General features: G+C 35.1%; 4 protein-coding genes across 4 annotated transcripts; 1 reads left to right on the top strand and 3 right to left on the bottom strand.

Moving 5' to 3' along the window:
• Positions 1-2365: 2365 nt before the first annotated feature.
• Positions 2366-6249, bottom strand: LOC126673400 (protein MAIN-LIKE 1-like). Its single transcript, XM_050367535.2, has 6 exons — positions 5573-6249; positions 4404-4626; positions 3900-4319; positions 3250-3794; positions 2682-3095; positions 2366-2606 (listed from the first exon to the last, which is right to left on the bottom strand). Exons 1-6 carry the CDS (start codon positions 6122-6124, stop codon positions 2454-2456), a joined length of 2307 nt encoding a protein of 768 aa, XP_050223492.1. The 5' UTR covers positions 6125-6249; the 3' UTR covers positions 2366-2453.
• A 2419-nt stretch (positions 6250-8668) lies between these two features.
• Positions 8669-12333, top strand: LOC126671094 (pentatricopeptide repeat-containing protein At1g08070, chloroplastic-like). The gene is made up of 2 exons (XM_050364808.2): positions 8669-11746; positions 12005-12333. Exon 1 carries the CDS (start codon positions 8817-8819, stop codon positions 11214-11216), a length of 2400 nt encoding a protein of 799 aa, XP_050220765.1. The 5' UTR covers positions 8669-8816; the 3' UTR covers positions 11217-11746; positions 12005-12333.
• Positions 12334-13936: 1603 nt separating this feature from the next.
• On the bottom strand, positions 13937-16036 carry LOC126673278 (putative pentatricopeptide repeat-containing protein At1g56570). Its single transcript, XM_050367361.2, has 2 exons — positions 15279-16036; positions 13937-15184 (listed from the first exon to the last, which is right to left on the bottom strand). Exons 1-2 carry the CDS (start codon positions 15891-15893, stop codon positions 13988-13990), a joined length of 1812 nt encoding a protein of 603 aa, XP_050223318.1. The 5' UTR covers positions 15894-16036; the 3' UTR covers positions 13937-13987.
• Positions 16037-16127: 91 nt separating this feature from the next.
• LOC126673277 (alkaline/neutral invertase A, mitochondrial) lies at positions 16128-20277 on the bottom strand. Its single transcript, XM_050367360.2, has 6 exons — positions 19185-20277; positions 18439-18598; positions 18102-18313; positions 17341-17834; positions 17182-17230; positions 16128-16792 (listed from the first exon to the last, which is right to left on the bottom strand). The coding sequence occupies exons 1-6, from the start codon at positions 20013-20015 to the stop codon at positions 16466-16468; spliced, it is 2073 nt and encodes a 690-aa protein (XP_050223317.1). The 5' UTR covers positions 20016-20277; the 3' UTR covers positions 16128-16465.
• Positions 20278-20522: the final 245 nt, after the last annotated feature.

The following is a 20522-nucleotide window of genomic DNA, read 5'->3' as shown; positions in this document are numbered from 1 at the left end:
TTTTTTAAATTTCTACATAAATAAGGGGCCGACGCCCCCGGTATGCGTCGGCCCCTTGCCTGAAAACGCCCTTGGAGGGCGTTTTCGACAAGAAGAAAACGCCCCCTATAGCGTTTTCTACAAGGAGAAAACGGCATCAGAGGGTGTTTTCCGCTTTTTTTTTAAATTAATAATTTGATTATTTATTAATAATAATACAAATGTTAATATTAGTTATATATATTTTACAGGTTCAATTTGAAGATTTTGTCGGTCTATACATATATATATATATATATATATATATATATATATATATATATAGACACACACACACTACAGTGGACAATTCAATGTCGCAGAGCTGTTTGAAAGTGATTCTGAAGCGATTAAAAGGGCTAAAACAATTGATATTCAAATTGGATTCGAATTGATTATATCTTCTCACAAAGTAGGGGGGACTCAGAAGATTCAGAGATGTTTACGGGGTGAGCAGTATAGAGGAGGTTTGACATATTCTTATTCCTCTTCACAGAAAAAATACTAAGACAAAAGCGTGCAAATGCACCTTTACAATTGTGGTGAGATTGTTTCGCGTTGCATGGGTTGTTATTGCAATTAAAAGTTTGCACAATCATGATTTAGCAGTGTATCTTTAGGGATATCGTCATATGAGTGGATTGAGTCCGGCGTCCAACTCATTGTGCGAGATACGAGTGCGGCTCAAGTTAAACTGTGTGCTATTTTGGCATCCCTTCAGGAGAAAAATCCATCAGATAACCCTACACGCAGACAAGTGTACAACTACAGAGATAGTCCGAGGAGGTCCAGTTTTGAGTGTAGAGACGTGGTGGGGCAGTTTTATCACCTACATTGGACGCTTGCTGATCAGGATACAATTGCGTTGAGTCACATTTATTTAGCGCATCTAGATTGTGTGGAGTTACTACGACGCTACTATTGGGTCATTGGTATGGATTCCACCTACAAAACCAACAAGTACAACATGCCTTTCTTCGAGATTATTGGGATGACACCGACGAACAAAAACTTCCTTATAGCTTATGCCATTTTAAAGGACGATAGATGGGTGTTGGAGAGGCTGAGGAACTTGATTGGCAATGATGTGCATCCGACGGCTATTTTCACGGATCGGGAGTTGGGGCTGATTAGACCTATTATAGAGGTAGACCGAAGGGGAGCGCATCTACCAAGCGGGACCCGAGTGATTAGGAGTACAGTCATTAGTGTCGTGGTTGTGGTCGTGTCAGGTCATCACGAGGTCGGGGTTACAGTGCTTCTACATGGGGTAATTTTTTATATAATAATATTATTAAAATACGTTTAATATAACAGTATTATTATTTATTTTTCCTTATAATAATATTGTTAATATATTTTTTCTGCAGATTTTATCCAGAATTCATAGGTTATTCCTGAAATCATTTTTCCGTTTGTTAAAGAATATGTGGACGTGGTTGGCGACGACAACTGTGGGTTCCGCGTTGTGGCAGATTACATATACGGTGACCAAATATGTGGGGGTTGGTAAGAAGAAGCATTGCAAATGAACTAGCCGGCAACCCTGGCCTATATGCGGATCTTTGCACAGATGGGATCGACATGGCCATTTCACGTATTAGGTGGGAGGGGGGGGTCCTGTAGAGGCAACCAATGGATGTAGGTTGTGGATGGCTTGTCCCTATTGCGACTCTCTTTGATGTAGCTGTCATTTTCATAAAAGGCGGGACGAGCTCACGGCCGGGTAGGGCTACTTGTACTGTTCTGCCTTTACATTCATCTGAGGTTGACTCACGACCATTGAGAGAGATAATGATATTGCATTTAGGTAGTTACGCTCATTTAGTTCGTTTAGATTTAACTGATAATTTCCATGTCCCTCCTATTGCCTCCCCGTGGTTCACATACAGGGATCGTACTGTTGAGTATTTGGATAGATGATATGATAGTAGGATATGGGAGAGATTGTTAGATGCGTCTATTTGAGTTAATTCAGAGCTTTATATTATCTTACTTGGTATTACGTGTTTTTAGGTGGTTGTTGTGATTGATGGCAAATATATATATATTTGTGTTTTGCAGGAAGTCCCTGAAAAATGGGTGATGCTAGTATTATAAAGAAAATGATGCCGAATTTTTGTTAGAATTTGTTGATAAAAATAATACGTGGATCTATATTGTGTTTTATTTTAAAATAATATGTGTTCTTAGGTTGTTGTGATTGTTGGCATATATATATGTATTTTGTGTTTTACAAAAAATCCCTGAAAAATGGGTGATAGTAGTAGTATAGAGGAAATGCTGCCGAATTTTTGTTAGAAATTATTACTAAAAATAATAAAAAAACATAACATAATAGAGTATATAGTACAAAAAACATGACATAATAGAGTACGAAGTACAAAAAATATAATAAAAAACATAACATAATAGAGTACTAAAATACTACAATCTCAATCAGCTAGCCGCCAATCTTCCATGACTCGCTCTAAGTCAGTAGTCGACTTAGATATGGTCTGCTCCATCTCCGGAATGCCATACTGTGCACTCATCGCACTGAGACGGCTGAGAATTCCCTGGCTCACGCTACTGAAACGATTAACCCACTACAAAAGAAAATAAATTAAGTTGAGTTAAACAATTAAATATATATGGTAATATGTAAGTTAAAAAAAACTTACATAATCAGTATTGGAGCGAGAAGGACGGCCTCGTGGAGCTGCTACGTCAATGTTAAGGAGCTGCGGGTGCGAAAATCGTATGTACCACTCCATGTACGCAGGATGGCATGCTCCAGCAAAAACAGTAGCTGGATCGAGGAACGTCAAAGGAAGCAGGCAAGTCATAGGAAAACCATCCCAGCCGTCGATCCCAACATTCTTAGCCATCTCCACAGCGTACCTAAGTGAATTCCACGACCTGACGGCCTTTTCGGGCCGAAAAATAGGCGACGGTATGGTCTGCATATAACCCAACTGACGTACAACTCTCCCGGACATGTACGGCTCAATGATGTCCCTATACACTAGCAAACCCATGTAAGCAGTCCGCCGAACGGTGACAGCAGGGTCGGCACCAAAAGGGAGCCACGCCACCTGCTCAAAAATAAAAAATAAAAAAACTAAAGAACTAATTAATTAAATTCAACTAAATATAAAAATTCAACTAAATAATTAAAAAAACTAATTAATTAAATTAATTTAATTCAACTAAATACTTAAATTCAACTAAGTTATTAAATCTACGTACCTCGTCGGGAGTCAACTGGTCTATGCGGGCACGCAATGACTGAAGCCGACTCTTTGTACACTCTGTCACAGATACACTCCAACTGCAAGCTCGAGGAGTGTTAGGGTCGATAATCAGCCTCTCTCGCTGGGGTCGGAAGCATGGAAAGTACTCATATATCCAAGCTTGGAGTAGTGTTAGGCACCCAGACAAACCGTGACAGTCTCCTCTAGAGGCGATTCCTAACTGACGATATAGATATGCAAGTGTAGCAGAGGCCCAGGAGTAAGTAGTCGCGTCTGTGGCTCCATCCCGCATCTCCCAAAGGCAGGCTGGTCTAATCCGGTGGCCACTCTTATCGACAAATAGAGTGCAACCTAACGTCAGCCAGATCCATGCTATCGCCTCAACCTCAGCACTCAGACCCTGTCCACAGATCTTAAAAATTGACTCAATTAAAACCCCTCCATTCGCAAAATGCTTCGTCGAGTCAGCTAACAGATCATCCATAGTGATCCCTAAAATCTCTACACATGAGGCCAGCAGTAACTGTTTCCCCGGCTCATCTGAAAACATATTACATACATGTATATTAATTTATTTCGATAAATATATTTGACAAAAATATTTCAACAAATATAGAATAAAATATTTCAGTAAAAATATTTCACCTGAAATCATTTTTCCGTCAACTGGAATACCGAGAATAAACCACACGTCATGCAATGTAATGGTCATCTCCCCAAATGGCAGGTGAAATGAGCTAGTATCAGGCTGCCATCGCTCCACAAATGCAGAAAGGAGCGGAATATCCAAGTGATCAAACATAGTCTCCGGAAGATGCCCCAAACCAGTCCCGGCTATCAGCCCTCTGACCTCGTCCGAGGCCCCACGATACCATGTTGTCAGCCTCTTACAAGCTGCATGTCTACTCTGGCACTTCAGGGTGCCTCTCTCCTCCTTCCCTGTCCATATCCCAAAAGCGACATGTCCGAGAAAACTGGGAATGACACTGCCATCCTCGGGTCCACCTGGCACTGGACCACTAACAGCCCAAACATCCTCATCTGTCCTACCTCGTTTACTCGTCACTGAAATTATGATTACAATAATTAACATAAATTTAATATTTTATCAATATTGTTAAATTAATATAATAATTGAATTTTATTTACCTGATGACGATTCAGCAACAAACCGTCCATCTTTTCCCTTTCTCTGTCGACTAATGACGTATGGTCCTAAACTCTCGTCCTCAGAACTCTGAAAATCAGCATCCTCTATCTGATCATCCTGTATCTGATCATCCTGAATATGATCACCCCCTGGCGTCCCACTAGCTCTCTCAATAGCACGAGCCTGCATCTGTTGTCGTCGAACTGAGGCACTCACAGCACGCTTTCGGAATTATCAATTTAAATTAATATTAATTAAATTACACTATTAAAATTAAGCAAATAAAATGAAATTAAGTAAATGAATAATAAAATTCCTCTAGATAAAGAATTATAATCATAAACCCTAAACTAAGAATACTTAAATTTAATTAGCCCATAAAATTAAATTAACAAAACCCTAAACACTAAATAAATTTAATTAACTAATATATCCTAAAACCTAAACTAACACTACTAAAATTTAATTTAATCAAATAAAATTATAAATAATAAAATTTAATTAACTAAATTAGTTTTTTAATTTAATTAATAATTTTTTAAAAAAATAAAAAATGTCCCACTAGGACGATTAAAGTCCCATTGGGACGTTATTGCAAATGACTATAGCCATCCGACGCTGGCCCAAAAACGTAAAAACAAAAATCAATCACTTATCGGAGGTTTCTGTCCTCTATCTCGGCTAGATTTCGATATCTTAATTTTAAATTTGTTCAGATTTTCGTCGGGTTTTTGGTTGAGTTGAGAGGATTGAGTTTTTTGTTTTTGAAAAAAAAAATTGGCTTAGAAATATTTAGGTAAAAATTAGAGCGGTGGGTGGTAATTTAAGGCGGTAAATAGTAAACCATTATTTTAAATTTTGACCAATTACTCTTTTTTAATTTGAATCCATTTTTTTCTTATCCATATAAGAGAATAATCTAGTAAAAAAAACAATTTAGCTTTGTCTCTATCAATTGTTGCTCTAGTAATTGCGTCATGGACTCACCATTAGACAAAATGCAGATACTAATCGCTAAGTCTTTCTATTTCAGTCCAGCATCTAAATATCATAACCACAAAAACTAATGCAATAATGAATCATAATCATGCTAAATCAGTGAATCACATTATCCAATCAAGACATACAAAAACTCAAAAACAAATTGATTAAATTTCAAAGTTCTCACCACTTTTTTAGTCTTCTCTTTGATCACCTCCTTCAATTTCACAGTCTCCTTCTCTTTCAAAACCCGATCCCGGGACCCGTCTTCAACCTCCAACGGCGGTTTCCATTCCCCATCAACCCACTCTCTATGCAACCTCAAAACCTCAGAACCAAACACAATCTGCTCCTTGGAGCCTTTAAAATAAACAGCAAACCTCCCATCCTCACGCTCCTCCGTTATAGAACCCTCCCACCACCCGTCACTGTGATAAGCGTCAACTTTCTCGCCAAATCTAAATTTCCGGTGGTTCTCTCTTGGAGCTAACGGCCGTAGCTGAGCAACATCGTAAATTTCCTTCAGAGGATTCTTTCCTCCGTCGTCGCTAAAGAGTGTCTCGTACTCTACCAAGAATTTGTTAGGGTCTTTCGTTGTTGCTCGCCGGATTATCTTGCCGATGTACCAGGAGCCGCGGAAGCCGTCGTCGTCCGACGAGGCTTCCACCATTGCGCCGGGCTTGAAGTAGGGGTGGTGGGTTGGTTTTGGTGGGGTTGATTTTTTGGATTTGGAGGACATTTTTGGTCAAGGGTTTTGAAGGGTGGAAGGGTTTTTCGAAGGGGGTGGGGAGTAGCTGACGGGAAAAAGAAAAGTTTAGTGTGGGAGGGGGTAATTAGAGAAGATGAGTGACAATTTTAGCAAAAAAAAAAATGTGAACTTTATACGTGTCTAACTCATTTTATAATTGTAATTCTATTTTTTAGTAGAGATATAATAGATTTTTCTCTTATTATAAACTCTATTTTTAATTTTAAATAAAAAAAAATTAATCACAAATCCTATCTCTAACTCTAAATAATATTTTAAAACTACACTATTTTATTATTTTAATAATTTGATTCAAATTAAAACTTCTTTTACATATTCATCCTAAAAATACAAAACATATATACTAAACATTTTACATAAAAATAATACAAAAAATACACTAATAATACAAAAATTAACACAAAAAATAAATAAAAAATATAATAATAATAAAAATATAATTATCTACTAAAATTTGAAATTAGCAAATCGCTCCCATAAATACTCAATTAAATCATTACGGAGTGTAATGTGGGCATTTTTGTTCTTGAATTCTTTTTATAAAAATATAACTTTAATGCAAGACTTGATATAAGCACGAATTTTAGAAAAAAAAGAGCCCAACAATCTCGACAACAAATTTTCGTTTCTCATTCTTTTGGTGAATATTATGCTAATGTTATCAAAGGTGGAAGTGGTTCACACGAAAAATAAATTATTGTTGTTGTTATTTTTATTAATATTATTGTTGTTGTTATTTTTATTTTTATAATTATTTGTATTATTTATTAGAATATATATTTTGTTATTTTTATATATAATTAATTTATAATATATGCGGTTTATTAATATTTATAATTTTATTAAAAGTCATATAAAAAATATAATAACAAAGATATAAAGTTTTAATATTTGAATATACTAGGACATAATTGTATAAATTAAAGTTAATAGGTTAAACCAGTAATTTGTAAACTTAAAAAATACAAAATAATCCTTATATAGTTGTGAATAGTAAAACTTTTATTATTCAAAAATTCTAAAAAAAATTGAGTTTTTAGAGTTGGGTTGGAGTTGGCTAACTTCAAATGGTAGGACCCGACTCATTTTTACAGTTGGGTTGGAGATGCCCTAAGTAAGCTAATTTTTTTCTCTAAATAATTTAATTTTTTTTAATATCTTAATGATGATCAATTTTTGTTTAAAGTGTTATTTAAATACGAAAAGGGTCATTTATGCCCTTCAGGCATAGTTATTCACTTTTTAAAACGTTGGGGGCATATTTGAACCGTTCCGAACGTTGAAGGCTTACTTAATCCTGAAGTGAAATTTTAAGGGCATAAATGATCCTTTTCCCTATTTATATTAATTTATAAAAAATATATGATCAACCATATTAAAAATGAGAATAATTGAAAAAAATATTGTTTTTATCGAAATTAATAATATATACAACCAATGAATTATATTTCAAATAGTATAAACATTGAACCATTATGCTAAAGTCGTGCATTCTATTATTACCACAAACACTTTATTTATTTATCATAAAATAAACATATGCGTAAAGTACACTTATATATGTTTACATATAGAAATTTAGAAACAAACACGAAATTACATAAAAAAAAATATCGATTTGAATATTTAGTTTTAAGCTACAAAAAATCATCTTTACTTAAACCTTTTTTATGCTTCTAATATTTCTTATAAAATACATAGTGTACATATATGAGGTTCATAAAGATTCATTGCTCATACATTCTTAATACATATTTAATATAGCATGTATAAAGTAAGAAAAAAATATAAAAGAAAAATACGAATCGTGTAAAAAAATTATTTTTAATTTTTTTTAACCGATTTTATGTTATTTTTTATAATCTTTAAAACTAATGTCCAAGATGGGTTGGATTTGATTTGATTATCTCAACAATCTCCAATTAAGTACCGAACGAGACATGCAGATTACAATTGTAAATAAATCAAACTTAACAAGGTTTTGATATGTTCATGTTCCGCTTGTTATACGAACAAGCTCTTCATATTCGGCTCGAATTCACTATGTGCTAGTTCGTTTAGATGCTAAACAAACTGAATTTGAACTTTTTTTTTTTTATACTAAACGAACCGAAATAGAATTAATTCATTCATACAATAAAGTTCGAGCTTGGCTGGTTTGATATTAAAATGAAGGAATATTACAAATTAAGCTCAATTAGTGTATAAAGAAATCTAAATTAAACTCTGTTTGTGTATGAAGGAACGAAGACGCTAACGCACTAAAAACTTTATAATTTTACTCACATTACATACAATAATTCATGCATTCTTCATCAAATTCATATATGAACAAGCTTATAAAAAATTCATTTGAAATTTAAACTCGAGTGAGTTTGCAAGCTCAAATACAATTTATTTATATATGTAAATAAACCGAACATCATTAAATTAAAATTCTAGTATTTTTTTAATTGTTTTATTGACGAACAAGCTCGAGCCAAGCTCTTTTGAGCCCTAGATTTAAGCCTTCTCAAAATCTCAATCCACCAATGTCCCGCTAAAACAGATGCAGCATGAACAGTAGTTTCTCGCGGGATTTTCAAATTCAAAATCAAATCAGCTAAACCAAAATTTAAAGATTTAAACTCACCAATTACTAACAACTGATTAAATTTCTTCTATGAATTTAACGAAACAAAACTATTTTTCCGCCGCTACAAAGTTCAGAACATTCTTCAGTTCCAGACCCAGAATCAATCCAACCATAACTCTTTCAATTTTAGAAACCCTTTTGAATCACCATTGCAAAAACTTCAAACAATTCAGTCAAATCCTCTCTCAAACGATCTTCACCGGTTTACTCAACGATAATTTCGCCGCTAGCAAGCTTCTCAAGTTCTCAACCGACGCAAATTTCATTCATATCAATCACTCTTATAAAATCTTCGACACAATTAACAACCCAAATGCATTTCTTTTCAATACAATGATGAGAGCTTATGTTCAAACAAATGTACCCAGTAATTCAATGGGTATGTATAAATTGATGCTGAGAGAGAATGTTGAGCCTGATAATTTTACGTATCCGATTTTAATTCAGTCCTGCGCGATTAGAGTGTCGGAATTTGAAGGGAAGATGATTCATTGTCATGTTATGCAGACGGGTTTTGAGTTTGATGTGTATGTGAAGAATACTTTGATTAATTTGTATGGTGTTTGTGGGAAATTGAGCTATGCTCGTAAGGTGTTCGATGAAAGTCCTGTGTTGGATTTGGTTTCTTGGAATTCTATGTTGGCTGGGTATGTTTTGGTGGGTGATGTTGAGGAGGCTAAGTGTGTGTATGAGAGGATGCCGGAGAGGAATGTTATTGCGTCGAATTCGATGATTGTGTTGTTTGGTAAGAAAGGTGATGTTGATGAGGCTTTCAGATTGTTTGATGGAATGCCCAAGAGGGATTTGGTGTCGTGGAGTGCGTTGATTTCGGGTTATGAGCAAAATGAAAGATATGAGGAGGGTTTGGTAATGTTTCGGGATATGATTGGTTATGGAATTATGGTGGACGAGATTGTGTTGGTTAGTGTTCTTTCAGCGTGTGCTAATTTAGTGATGATTAAGATAGGTAAATTGGTTCATAGTTTGGCTGTGAAAATTGGGATTGAGTCTTATGTTAACCTTCAAAATGCTTTGATTTACATGTATTCAAGTTGTTGGGAAGTAGAGAGTGCACAAAAGCTGTTTGGTGGGGGTGACTGCTTGGACCAGATATCATGGAATTCTATGATATCCGGGTACTTGAAATGCGGGGAAGTTGAAAAAGCCAAGGCTCTATTTGATTCGATGATTGATAAGGATATTATTTCATGGAGTGCAATGATATCAGGTTATGTTCAGCATGATAGATTTGCTGAGACATTGACATTGTTTCAAGAAATGCAGGTTAATGGAGTTAAGCCTGATGAGACAACTTTAGTAAGTGTGGTCTCAGCTTGCACCCACTTGGCCGCCCTTGACCAAGGAAAATGGGTCCATGTTTATGTAAGAAAGAATGGCCTAAAGATTAATGTCATTCTGGGTACAACCCTTATAGATATGTACATGAAATTTGGATGTGTTGAAAATGCTTTAGAAGTTTTCCATGGAATGGAGGAGAAAGGAGTGTCCACTTGGAATGCTGTCATTCTCGGTTTGGCACTGAATGGGTTAGTAGACAAATCACTTGATACATTTTCAGAGATGAAGGAAATTGGTGTTATGCCTAATGAGATAACATTTGTGGCAGTTCTTGTTGCTTGTAGACACATGGGCTTAGTAGAGAAGGGGAGGTGCTATTTTAGTTCTATGATCCAGGAGCACAAGATAGACCCCAACCTCAAGCATTATGGATGCATGGTTGACCTTCTAGGACGTGCAGGTTTGCTTAAAGAAGCAGAAGAACTCATTCAGAATATGCCTATAACACCTGATGTTTCCACTTGGGGTGCCTTGCTTGGGGCTTGTAAGAAATTCGGGGACAATGATATGGGGGAGCGGGTTGGAAGGAAGCTTATTGAACTTCATCCTGACCATGAAGGATTCCATGTGTTGCTATCTAATATCTATGCTTCAAAAGGTAACTGGGATGGTGTTCGTGAGATTAGGGGAATAATGATACGACATGGAGTGATGAAGACCCCAGGGTGTAGTATGATCGAAGCAAATGGAATAGTTCATGAATTCCTTGCAGGCGATAAAACACACCCTCAAATTAAAGATATCGATAATATGCTCGATGAAATGGCTAAGAAATTAAAGATGGAAGGTTATGCACCAGAAACACACGATGTTTCCTTTGACATTGACGATGAAGAGAAGGAAACTACTCTGTTTAGACATAGTGAGAAGCTAGCAATCGCCTTTGGGCTTATCAGTATTGAGCCACCAACACCAATCAGGATAATGAAAAATCTGCGGATATGTAATGATTGTCACATGGCAGCAAAGCTGATTTCTAGAGTTTTTGATCGCGAAATTGTGGTGAGGGATAATCATCGTTTTCACCACTTCAGACGGGGTTCCTGTACTTGCATGGATTACTGGTAGAAAATAGCTTAGAATGGGTAATGTGCTTCCAAATAACCTCATTAGTGCATGGCGACTGGTGTGCTGCCAAGCCTACAAAAGCAAGTGTTTTGGCAAAAACAAATCGCTTACTAAATGATGATATAGCTGAGAAATGGGAATGAGTAAGGGCAGTGCCATCTCAAAAAGGAGAGAATTATGAGAATAAGACCTGAAAAATTCCAGGGTGATGTAAATGGGGAGCACTGCAGATATTAGTAACATGGTTAATATGCTTCAGCAGGCATCATATTATTGACTCGTAATTTTTCGCGGCTTTGACAGATAATTATATCAGATAGCTATAATATATCTCATCTACTGTGAAAATTGTATTCTTGTAAGGTTATTTGTCCATTATGAGCCTGAAATCACATCATATGCCTCAAGTGAAGAATTTTTATGCTTAAGAGGGCTGCTGTGAGTTTCTAAGATCAACTCTTTTGCCTGGGAGCTTTAACATCAAATTTCAGAAAAGTAGAGGCCTAAAGGGGATACATTGTAACATTAAGGTGAGATAGCTGAATTATAATATTCTTCCATTATGCTGTCAGATTTTTTAAGCTATATTATCTGAATATACTTTTGATCAACTGTATGAGTTAGTATAAGTTACAGTTTGTGCCTCTTACTTTTCACAATTGTTGAATATTATTATATCATTTTTTTGGTTTCCTGACTTGGCTATGAATCAGAACCATTTATATCTAAGAGCTTCAAGAACAAGAATCAATATAAACATATAATCTTTGTGCCTTGTCGTAATGCAGGGGTTACAAAACCATTGCAACACAGAATGGAAAATCATTGATCGTTTTCAACGAGATGGTGTCCTAAAGGCAAAGCTCTCAATATCAAGTGACATTCGCGTGTTGAGATCATACCTCCCTCGTAAGAAGCTACTCTGGTTGTAATGGAGTTTGAAGATTATCATATGTTTCGAATTTGCAAAGTAGATTTATAGATCACCTTATTACTTGAGCTCTTGCTGTTGTTTTTCAGTTTTGGTCCCATAAAGAGGAATTATTGTATTCAGTGACAAAAAAAACTCATATTTCATGAAATAAACTAATGAACTTCTGCATGAAAAAGCAGAGTTATTTCTGCAATTTTAACTTGATTAGAACTTAAAATTGCATATTCCTGTAAAGAATGTGTTAAATTCACCAAAACTTCTTAAATTCAAGGCCTAATTACTTAAAAAAACCCCACCTCGAATTTTTTTTCGTTTATACCCCGACCTAGGAAAATTTTCAATTATACCCTATTTCGGGTTTTTCGTTTTCAACTTTACCCTAATGAGTTAAATTGGCCTCTTTTCATTTGAAAAAAAGTTCAAATTAAACCTTCATTTTTAACCTATATCTATCTATACTATATATAAAAGCACGGATGGGGGGGGGACAGGCAAATTTACCGAATAATCCTTTTCAGTTTAACACTAAATAAAGGTTTTATAGTCATTACCTAATTGGTTATTTAATTAATCACTATTGCAATTAAAGTCTTAATTAGAATAGGTAGCTAAATTATCTCCAATTTATTTTTTAGTATGTAAAAAATAACTAAATTGTCTCCAAATTAGTAGGAATACCTATCTTTTAGTTTGATTTAACAATAAAATTAAATAGTGTATTTGGTTAATATATTATTATTTAAATTTATTATCTTATTATTTTTAAAGATATTATTAATAAAATTAAGTTAATTATTTAATTATGGTTATTATAAAATCAAAAGAAGAATAAATTCAGTATGGAAAAAGATTTAATAACCGAATATATTATATTTACTTTTACAAAAATTCTTAAATAATGTAATATTAATTATAAATAAAAAATTGATATAATTATAATAAATTTACTAATATGTACATTGACGAGTTCGTTACGAGCCACGTGCATAGCACGTAATGCGAAACTAGTTCTATATAAATGTTAATATTATTAATAGTCCAAAAACACCTTCTTCCTTTAAAATTAAACTAAAAATAATTATTTTTATTTAATTTATTCAATAAATTTTAAAATGTTAAACAAATGTTTTTTACGATAAAAATTTAAATTTAAATTTAAATTATGCCGCTAAAAAATAAAATCAATTTACGAAAAAAAATTTAAATTATTCCGCTAAAAATTTATTTTCCGAAAGGCGAAAATCGATCGTTCTTCAAAGAAAAACCGACCCGTCGGGTGTCGGGTCGGTTCTTCCTTGAAGAACCGACCCATCAGGGTTGTTTTTCAATGGAAGAACTGACCCATGAGGGTCTGTTCTTCATGGAAGAACAAACCCTCATGGGATTTGTTCTTCCATGAAGAACAGACCCGTCGGGTCTGTTCTTCCCTTTGCCGGGAAAGAACAGATCTGTTCTTCCCCGGCCAAGGGAAGAACAGCTCGCTAGGACCGGTGAAGATGCTCTTCTCCGGCCAGCTCTTCTCCGACCATGGTGGCCGGAGAATAATTTAAAAAAAAATTAGAAAAAAATTATTAATCATGAGGATGTAACTGAAACTTTTTAAAGTTAAATGACTTGTTTGTATTTTTAAAAATTGAAAAAGATAGCATAACACCCTTATATTTAGTTATTTTTAATGATTTTATCATTAGATTTATTAAATTGTCAAAATTTAAAATTTTAGGGTAGAGCTGAAAATGAAAAACCCAAAATAGGGTATAATTGAAAATTTTCCTAGATTGGGGTATAAACGAAAAAAAGTATAAGGTGGGTTTTTTTTAAGTAATTAGGCCTAAATTCAATTCATATTGTCTTCCAAGTCATGTAGTAAACAATCTACATAAGGTACATAATCCATATGCTGAATCAACCATTTGGAAACTTCATATACCCTCTCTATTTCATCACCAACTTTATCTCCCACAACAAAACTATAAACTTTATCTCTAACCTCAATCCAACTTCTCCCAACTTCTTTTTTATTTCCCATTCCCTTCATCAATTTCCTCACTCTTGCGAATTCCCCCCACTTCCCTTCAGATGCATATATATTCGACAGCATCAGAAAAGTCCCGCTCAATTTTGGCCTCAAGTCCAGTACTTGCGTAGCTGCCAAACTCGGTATCCCATGTGCTTTACAAGCATTAAGAAGAGCACACCAAACCGATTCATCGGGCATGAATGGCATGCTTTCCATCAGATTGTACGCCTCCTCAACTCTCCCAGCTCTGCCTAGCAAATCCACTACACATCCGTAAATCTCAAGATCCGGTTCGATGTTATAATCGACTATCATTGAGTTGAAGTATCTCAAACCGTGGTCTACTAATCCAGCATGACTACAAGCGCTCAAAACTGCCATAAACACAATTTGATCGGGTTGGATACCCGACTCAATCATCTCGTCAAACAACTCAACTACCTCTTTGCCATAACCGTGAGCTCCATAACCAATCATCATAGAAGTCCAAGATACCAAATTTTTGCAAGACAATTCGATAAATATTTTATGCGAGTCTGTTACGCTTCCACACTTTGCATACATATCAATTAATGCATTAGCCAATGCCACTTCCCTATCAAGGCCTCTGCGAATGATACCTCCATGAACCTGTTGTCCACAACTCAAAACTGCTAAATTAGCGCAGGCAGCTGTTATACTCGTAAAAGTATTGCAATCTGGACTAAAACCATTTGACTCCAATTGTGAAAATATGAATAGGGCTTCAATAGGGTCAAATCTTTCATATCCTGATATTAAGGCATTCCACGTGATTAAATCCTTTCGTGGCATCTCATTGAAATACTGATTTGCCTTGGATAAATGACCACATTTACAATACATATCTACTATAGAATTCAAAACAGGAAGACTAGATTCACAACCTTGTTTGATTACTGCTGCATGTATTTGTTGTCCGTAGTTATATGAGCCAATTGAAGCGCACGCTCTAACAGCAATCGAAAAACTGTACGAGTTGCATTCTTCTCCCTCCTGTTCAAAAATGCATCAACTAATGAAATCACTGAAAAGAAAGTTCTTGAAAATATGAAATTACACCACAGTTATTTCCTTAAATTGCACATACCAGTAACATCTGCCTGAAGATTTGAAGCCCAAGAAGGCCATGACCTTTATGAGTATAACCAGCAATTATAGTAGTCCATGACACAGCATTTTTCACTTCAATATTATTAAAAACCAGACATGCTTCCTTCATGCTCACGCAACAAGTAGCATACATATCCATTAATGCATTATCCACATAAATAAACCCTTCTATGCCAAGCTTAACAGCAAATCCATGAACCAAACTTCCACAAGAAAGACTGTGCATGCATTTACAAGTCTTTAAAACACTTGATATTGTAAATGCATTTGGGTTGAGTTTACTCTTTACCATATCACGAAACATACTCCACGCATAGACATGCTCATTGCAGGATACATACCCTGAGATCATAGCTGTCCAAGCAACAACATCTCTGTCAAGCATTTCATCGAACACGTTGCGTGCTTCTATAATTAAACCCTTATCAAAGTATGACTTTATGAGATCAGTGGCTAAAAAGCATGAAGCTTTAGGTGTATATGATGCATTTGTTTGGATGGGGAAGTATTGGGTCCATCTAAAATTATGTTTTATCATGTATGGAAATTGATAGAAGCAATTGGTAGATAATAATAATCTTTTGCATTTCATGTCTACTGAAGTAGCACGGATACTTTATCCAATCAACATTCTCGAACACGTTTCAAATACGAAACTTAACATAAAAAACACAGTTTCGCCGTGTCCATGTTGTTTCCCGTATCTGTGCTACCTATGCTATAAATTAATAGAAATGCAGCCTGTTGAGACTCCAGTTATAACATTTCTGCAAATTCTTTTCTAAACTTTAAATAGAGCAAAGCTGATACCATCTTCTCATCTCAATTTATTAAATATCAAATTTATTAAAAAGAATAGTAATGTACATACAATAGCAATGGCAGGAGCTTACAATATAAATCCATAAAGCTCGCTTAAAGCTAGTAACTAAAGATTCCAAGACTGATCAACTTAGCTAATTAACCAGTGGAATATAAATAGAACCTTTGTACAACTATAGGTAAGATTTTTTTTTTTTTGACAATCAACTATAGGTAAGATAATGCTACTATATTTTACATTTTAATAGCTTGGAAATTGCTGTTTATTATAACTCTTTGTAAGCCTTTCCTACTGTACAGTAAAACCAGATTCTGCGGTAGGCAAAATGGTCGTCGCTTACTCTAGATGAGAATCTGAGATTTGGCAGCACCTCGAGAGCACTTCTTCCGGCCAGTCTTGTTAAGTGCACAAACACAGATTTCAAGAAGCTCGTAATCCTCCTCCCACAACAACAAAGCTGCCATTTCTGGATTCTCTAAGAGAATTTTGGATGTCAGAAACCCAGCAATTGTCCATGTTTGATAAAGGCGGGATTGCTTTCCAATGAACTTCCCTGTACGTGTGTCGTAATACTCGGGCCAACGATCGCCTAAAAGTCTCTTTTCAGCTACAGCAACTGCCTTCTGAGCGAGTTCTAATCTGCCCATCTTGATGCATGCCAGTGTAAACTATAACCAATATATTAAGATAAAAGTTAGACAAAATGAACATATTAAAGTTCATTGGCAGAACAACATGTAAAACCAGAACTCATAAAGAAAGATCTTTTACACCGCCATCAAATATATTAGTTCCGTTTCTAATAATCAAGGATCCAGAAAAGCCTTTTTCAGCAGCCATTTATTGTTAGTAATTAGCATTGAAAAGCAACAAAACTACACTTCAATCCATATCTCCAAAAATAGCAATAAGGGCTATGCGAACTAATTTCAGTCAGCTTCTAGGCGTTTATCAAACATGTGCATAATGCAACAGAAGAGGTGAAGCCAAACATTTCCAAGTGAACAATCCATACAAGTGAAAATGTTTATGGAGTCAAGTTATATTCTAAGTTTACCTGCCAAAGAAGTGTCGGCCAGGATCCACCATTATGATATGACCAAGGACTGCATGGATTCGCCAAACAGAGAAACTTATGAGTTGATTGAATCCAAGAACTAAATCAATCACAAGGATGTACAAATTGAGGATAAACAAAATCATAAAAAAAACTCACGTGTTCTTCGGGTCACTGCCAGTGATAATACGCCATTCCTCATGCTCCAGTGCAGGGTAACATATTTTAAGAGGCATACAACCAACAAGATCATCCCATTTGGCTTCAATCAAGTTCAAAATGGCTTCATTTTGTTTCGGAGTGCCCACAGATGAAACAACTGACCAAAGATTTCCAAGAGTGAAAAACCTAAAATCCATGTGAGCTGGCTGCAGATTCCCAATAAGATAGCCACCTTCTTCTGGTATCCAGTCCATGAGCCAGGTAGGAATTTGTTCAGGATAGATATTGAATTTGTTGGTAGCATCCATGGAATACTCTTCAGTTTTATACCGGTATATTTCATTGATCTTTTTAATATCCACCCAATAGTATTCTCTAATGTGAAACGATAGTGCACTGAGTCTATTGTTAATGGCCCTCACCAAATTCTTGGATCCATCATTTACAGTCAGCATCTCACGCGAGCACCGCAAAGCCGAGTAAAATAAGGCCTGCAGAGATAGGCTTGTGATAAGTAAACCAAATGAGAGAAAACACATGTGAAGATTTGGAATAGATGTTACAAATGCAACCAAGCACATATCTAAAAATCAAAGGCTAAAGAAAGAAAAGAAGTATGAAAGAAGTTCACAAAACCAGATTCCATAGTTTGGATCATCGAATGAAATGCCACATGTTTGAGAGATCCAAAAATTGATAATCTTGCCACCATAAAAATGTGCAACTAAGAAAAAACAGAAAGTAAAGCCTGAACGTACTTGAATCTCAAGGGGATGACCATGAATACCCATTCGTCGATCTATCATGCAAGAGCCATCCGTGACTAGAAGAGAAGGAAACATATCAAACCCATCAGTTAAGCACAGATTTAAGATCAGTTTTATGCCCGTCTGAACATCCACCCTTTCTTGCAATGTGTAGTCACCAGTAATTTTCCCATACGACCTCAACAAAATGATCCACCACAGCCCTATCAAATAAGAATGGAACCTCAGATACAGTCAATAAGCTATTAGAAGACAATTGCTTCTCCACATTAAAACTACTACAATATCATATTGACATTACTCAGTCACAGGACAATATAATACTAACCAGAATCTACAGGCGCTACACGGCCAATAGCTGATTCACCAAAATCTGGATCTAAAACTTCTTCAGATTTATTTTCATCAAGAGGCACAGTTCTGACTTTAAAACTAGCAGGCATCAACCCCTGTCCAGGACTATAGCAGTCCACAGTTTTCTCCCAACTCTAAATATAGAAGCAAAAGCACAATTTTAGTAGCAAGAACAAAAATTTATTAAGATAGAGTCAATGAAAATAATTCATCAATACAAATATGGAAACTTCAAAGAAAAATTTAGCACAAAGGATAAAACCCACAAGCTTAATAGCGTAAAATAATATGATATCAACAAGCGGATGACATGAACGTATTGTGTCTTCAGCTGTAGAAATTTAACAACAAATATATCTCCTATTACAGGACCAGGATCATCAAAGTTATGCCTGTAAACATTTGAAGACCAACAGCCAAATAATACCATTTAAAAGGAGAGGGGGAAATCAAAATCTGTTGAAAAGGAATTTTAATATCTAACTGGAATCATAAGTTTTACAATATCACTAAAATTTATTATTCCGAGAAGTGGATTCAAGGTTTGTGAAAATATATTTTGTATGGATGGTCATCAGTAAACCAAATTGTAAAACCATAACTGTCCTAAAAAATGACTAATCACATGGCAATAAAGGTAGACATGAACATTACCAGAAATAAAACATGCAATAAATTATCAAAATATACACATACTGTAACAGAAAATATTCACATCACCTGCAATTGCAAGGTATGAAGAAGGAAATTCCTCACAATCTCTCCTTCTCCTTTAAGCAAAAACGCAAGAGCCGAAGGCACAAAATCACGGATGAACACCTGATCATAATTCAACGGCATTTTATCCCCGGGATCATTTGCAGCTACCGTACCAACAGGACTTCCACAATATCTCACAACGGCGTCCTTCAACAACTTCCACGCTTCTTTTTCAATCTCTGATTCCTCCGTCCTCGAAGCAACATTCTCAACACCCTTAACACCCTCCAAATGATCGCGATTTACATCATTTTCACCACCCTCAGGAACATCAATTCCTATCCTAGAAGCTTCCTCTCCAACAACATTCTCATCTTTATCAATCTTCTCAACCACTAATGGCTTAACAGCAACACCAAGCCCATTTTGCACATAAATCCTCTCAAAATTCTTATCATTAACTCTAGCCTCAACAGAAGTTGAATACCCTCTAAAATCTGATGCAACACTAGCAATAACAGAATTACCCCTATTCGTCGTCCCTCCAATTCCTGTACGATCCCCATGATAAAGGGATCCCGATACAAGAACCCTAGATTGGCCTAAATTTGAATTGGGTACACAAATTGATTTGTGGGTATTATAAATTATGGTTCTAACTGCAAAAATCCGAAAAGGGTAGACAGAAAATCGTTTGCTATGGTCAAAATTCAAATGATTTCTTGATAAATTGTTGGTTATAGTATGGTGGTAATTTTTTGCAAATCCAAAAAGACTCGAGCTTTTTCGAGCAATAAGGAATTTACAAGAGGGTTTCATGGTTGAACTGCCAATAAAACTAAGGGTATTCATAGCATCAACAATTAACAACAAGAACAATAATTAAATTGATGAATTGTTCTATCTAAAAAAATTGTTAATTTTGAATTTATTTACATGCAATTTGATTGAGGGATTGATTTGAACAAATAGTTGAAATAATTTAGTTAATGATGATAACTTACAGGAAATGAGAGAGAAAAAAGATTTTGATTTGATGATTTGCAGAGAAATTTTTAGGGGTTTTTGCCTGGTTCAAATTTAAATTTATATAATTGTTTCTCTAAATAGAGGCGGTGAAGAACTTTGTCTTGGGCTAAAAGTTTGAAGAAAAACTTGTTATGGCCTTGAAATTTTTATTTTTTTTTGATAGAAATAATTATTAAGAATTCCAAAATTTAAGTTAGTATACTATTTTATCATTAAATTGTTAAATATATTATTTTACAAATAATAAAAATACTAGGATAAATTGACTTCATAAGACAACATTGATTATTAGCTTCACTTTTAGCTTATTGTTAGCTTTATTTTTCACTT

This window comes from Mercurialis annua, linkage group LG3 (genome assembly GCF_937616625.2).
Source record: "Mercurialis annua linkage group LG3, ddMerAnnu1.2, whole genome shotgun sequence".
Taxonomy (NCBI): domain Eukaryota; kingdom Viridiplantae; phylum Streptophyta; class Magnoliopsida; order Malpighiales; family Euphorbiaceae; genus Mercurialis; species Mercurialis annua.
The sequence above is the reverse complement of the archived record's forward strand: the minus strand, read 5'-3'. Positions and strand labels throughout refer to the sequence as shown.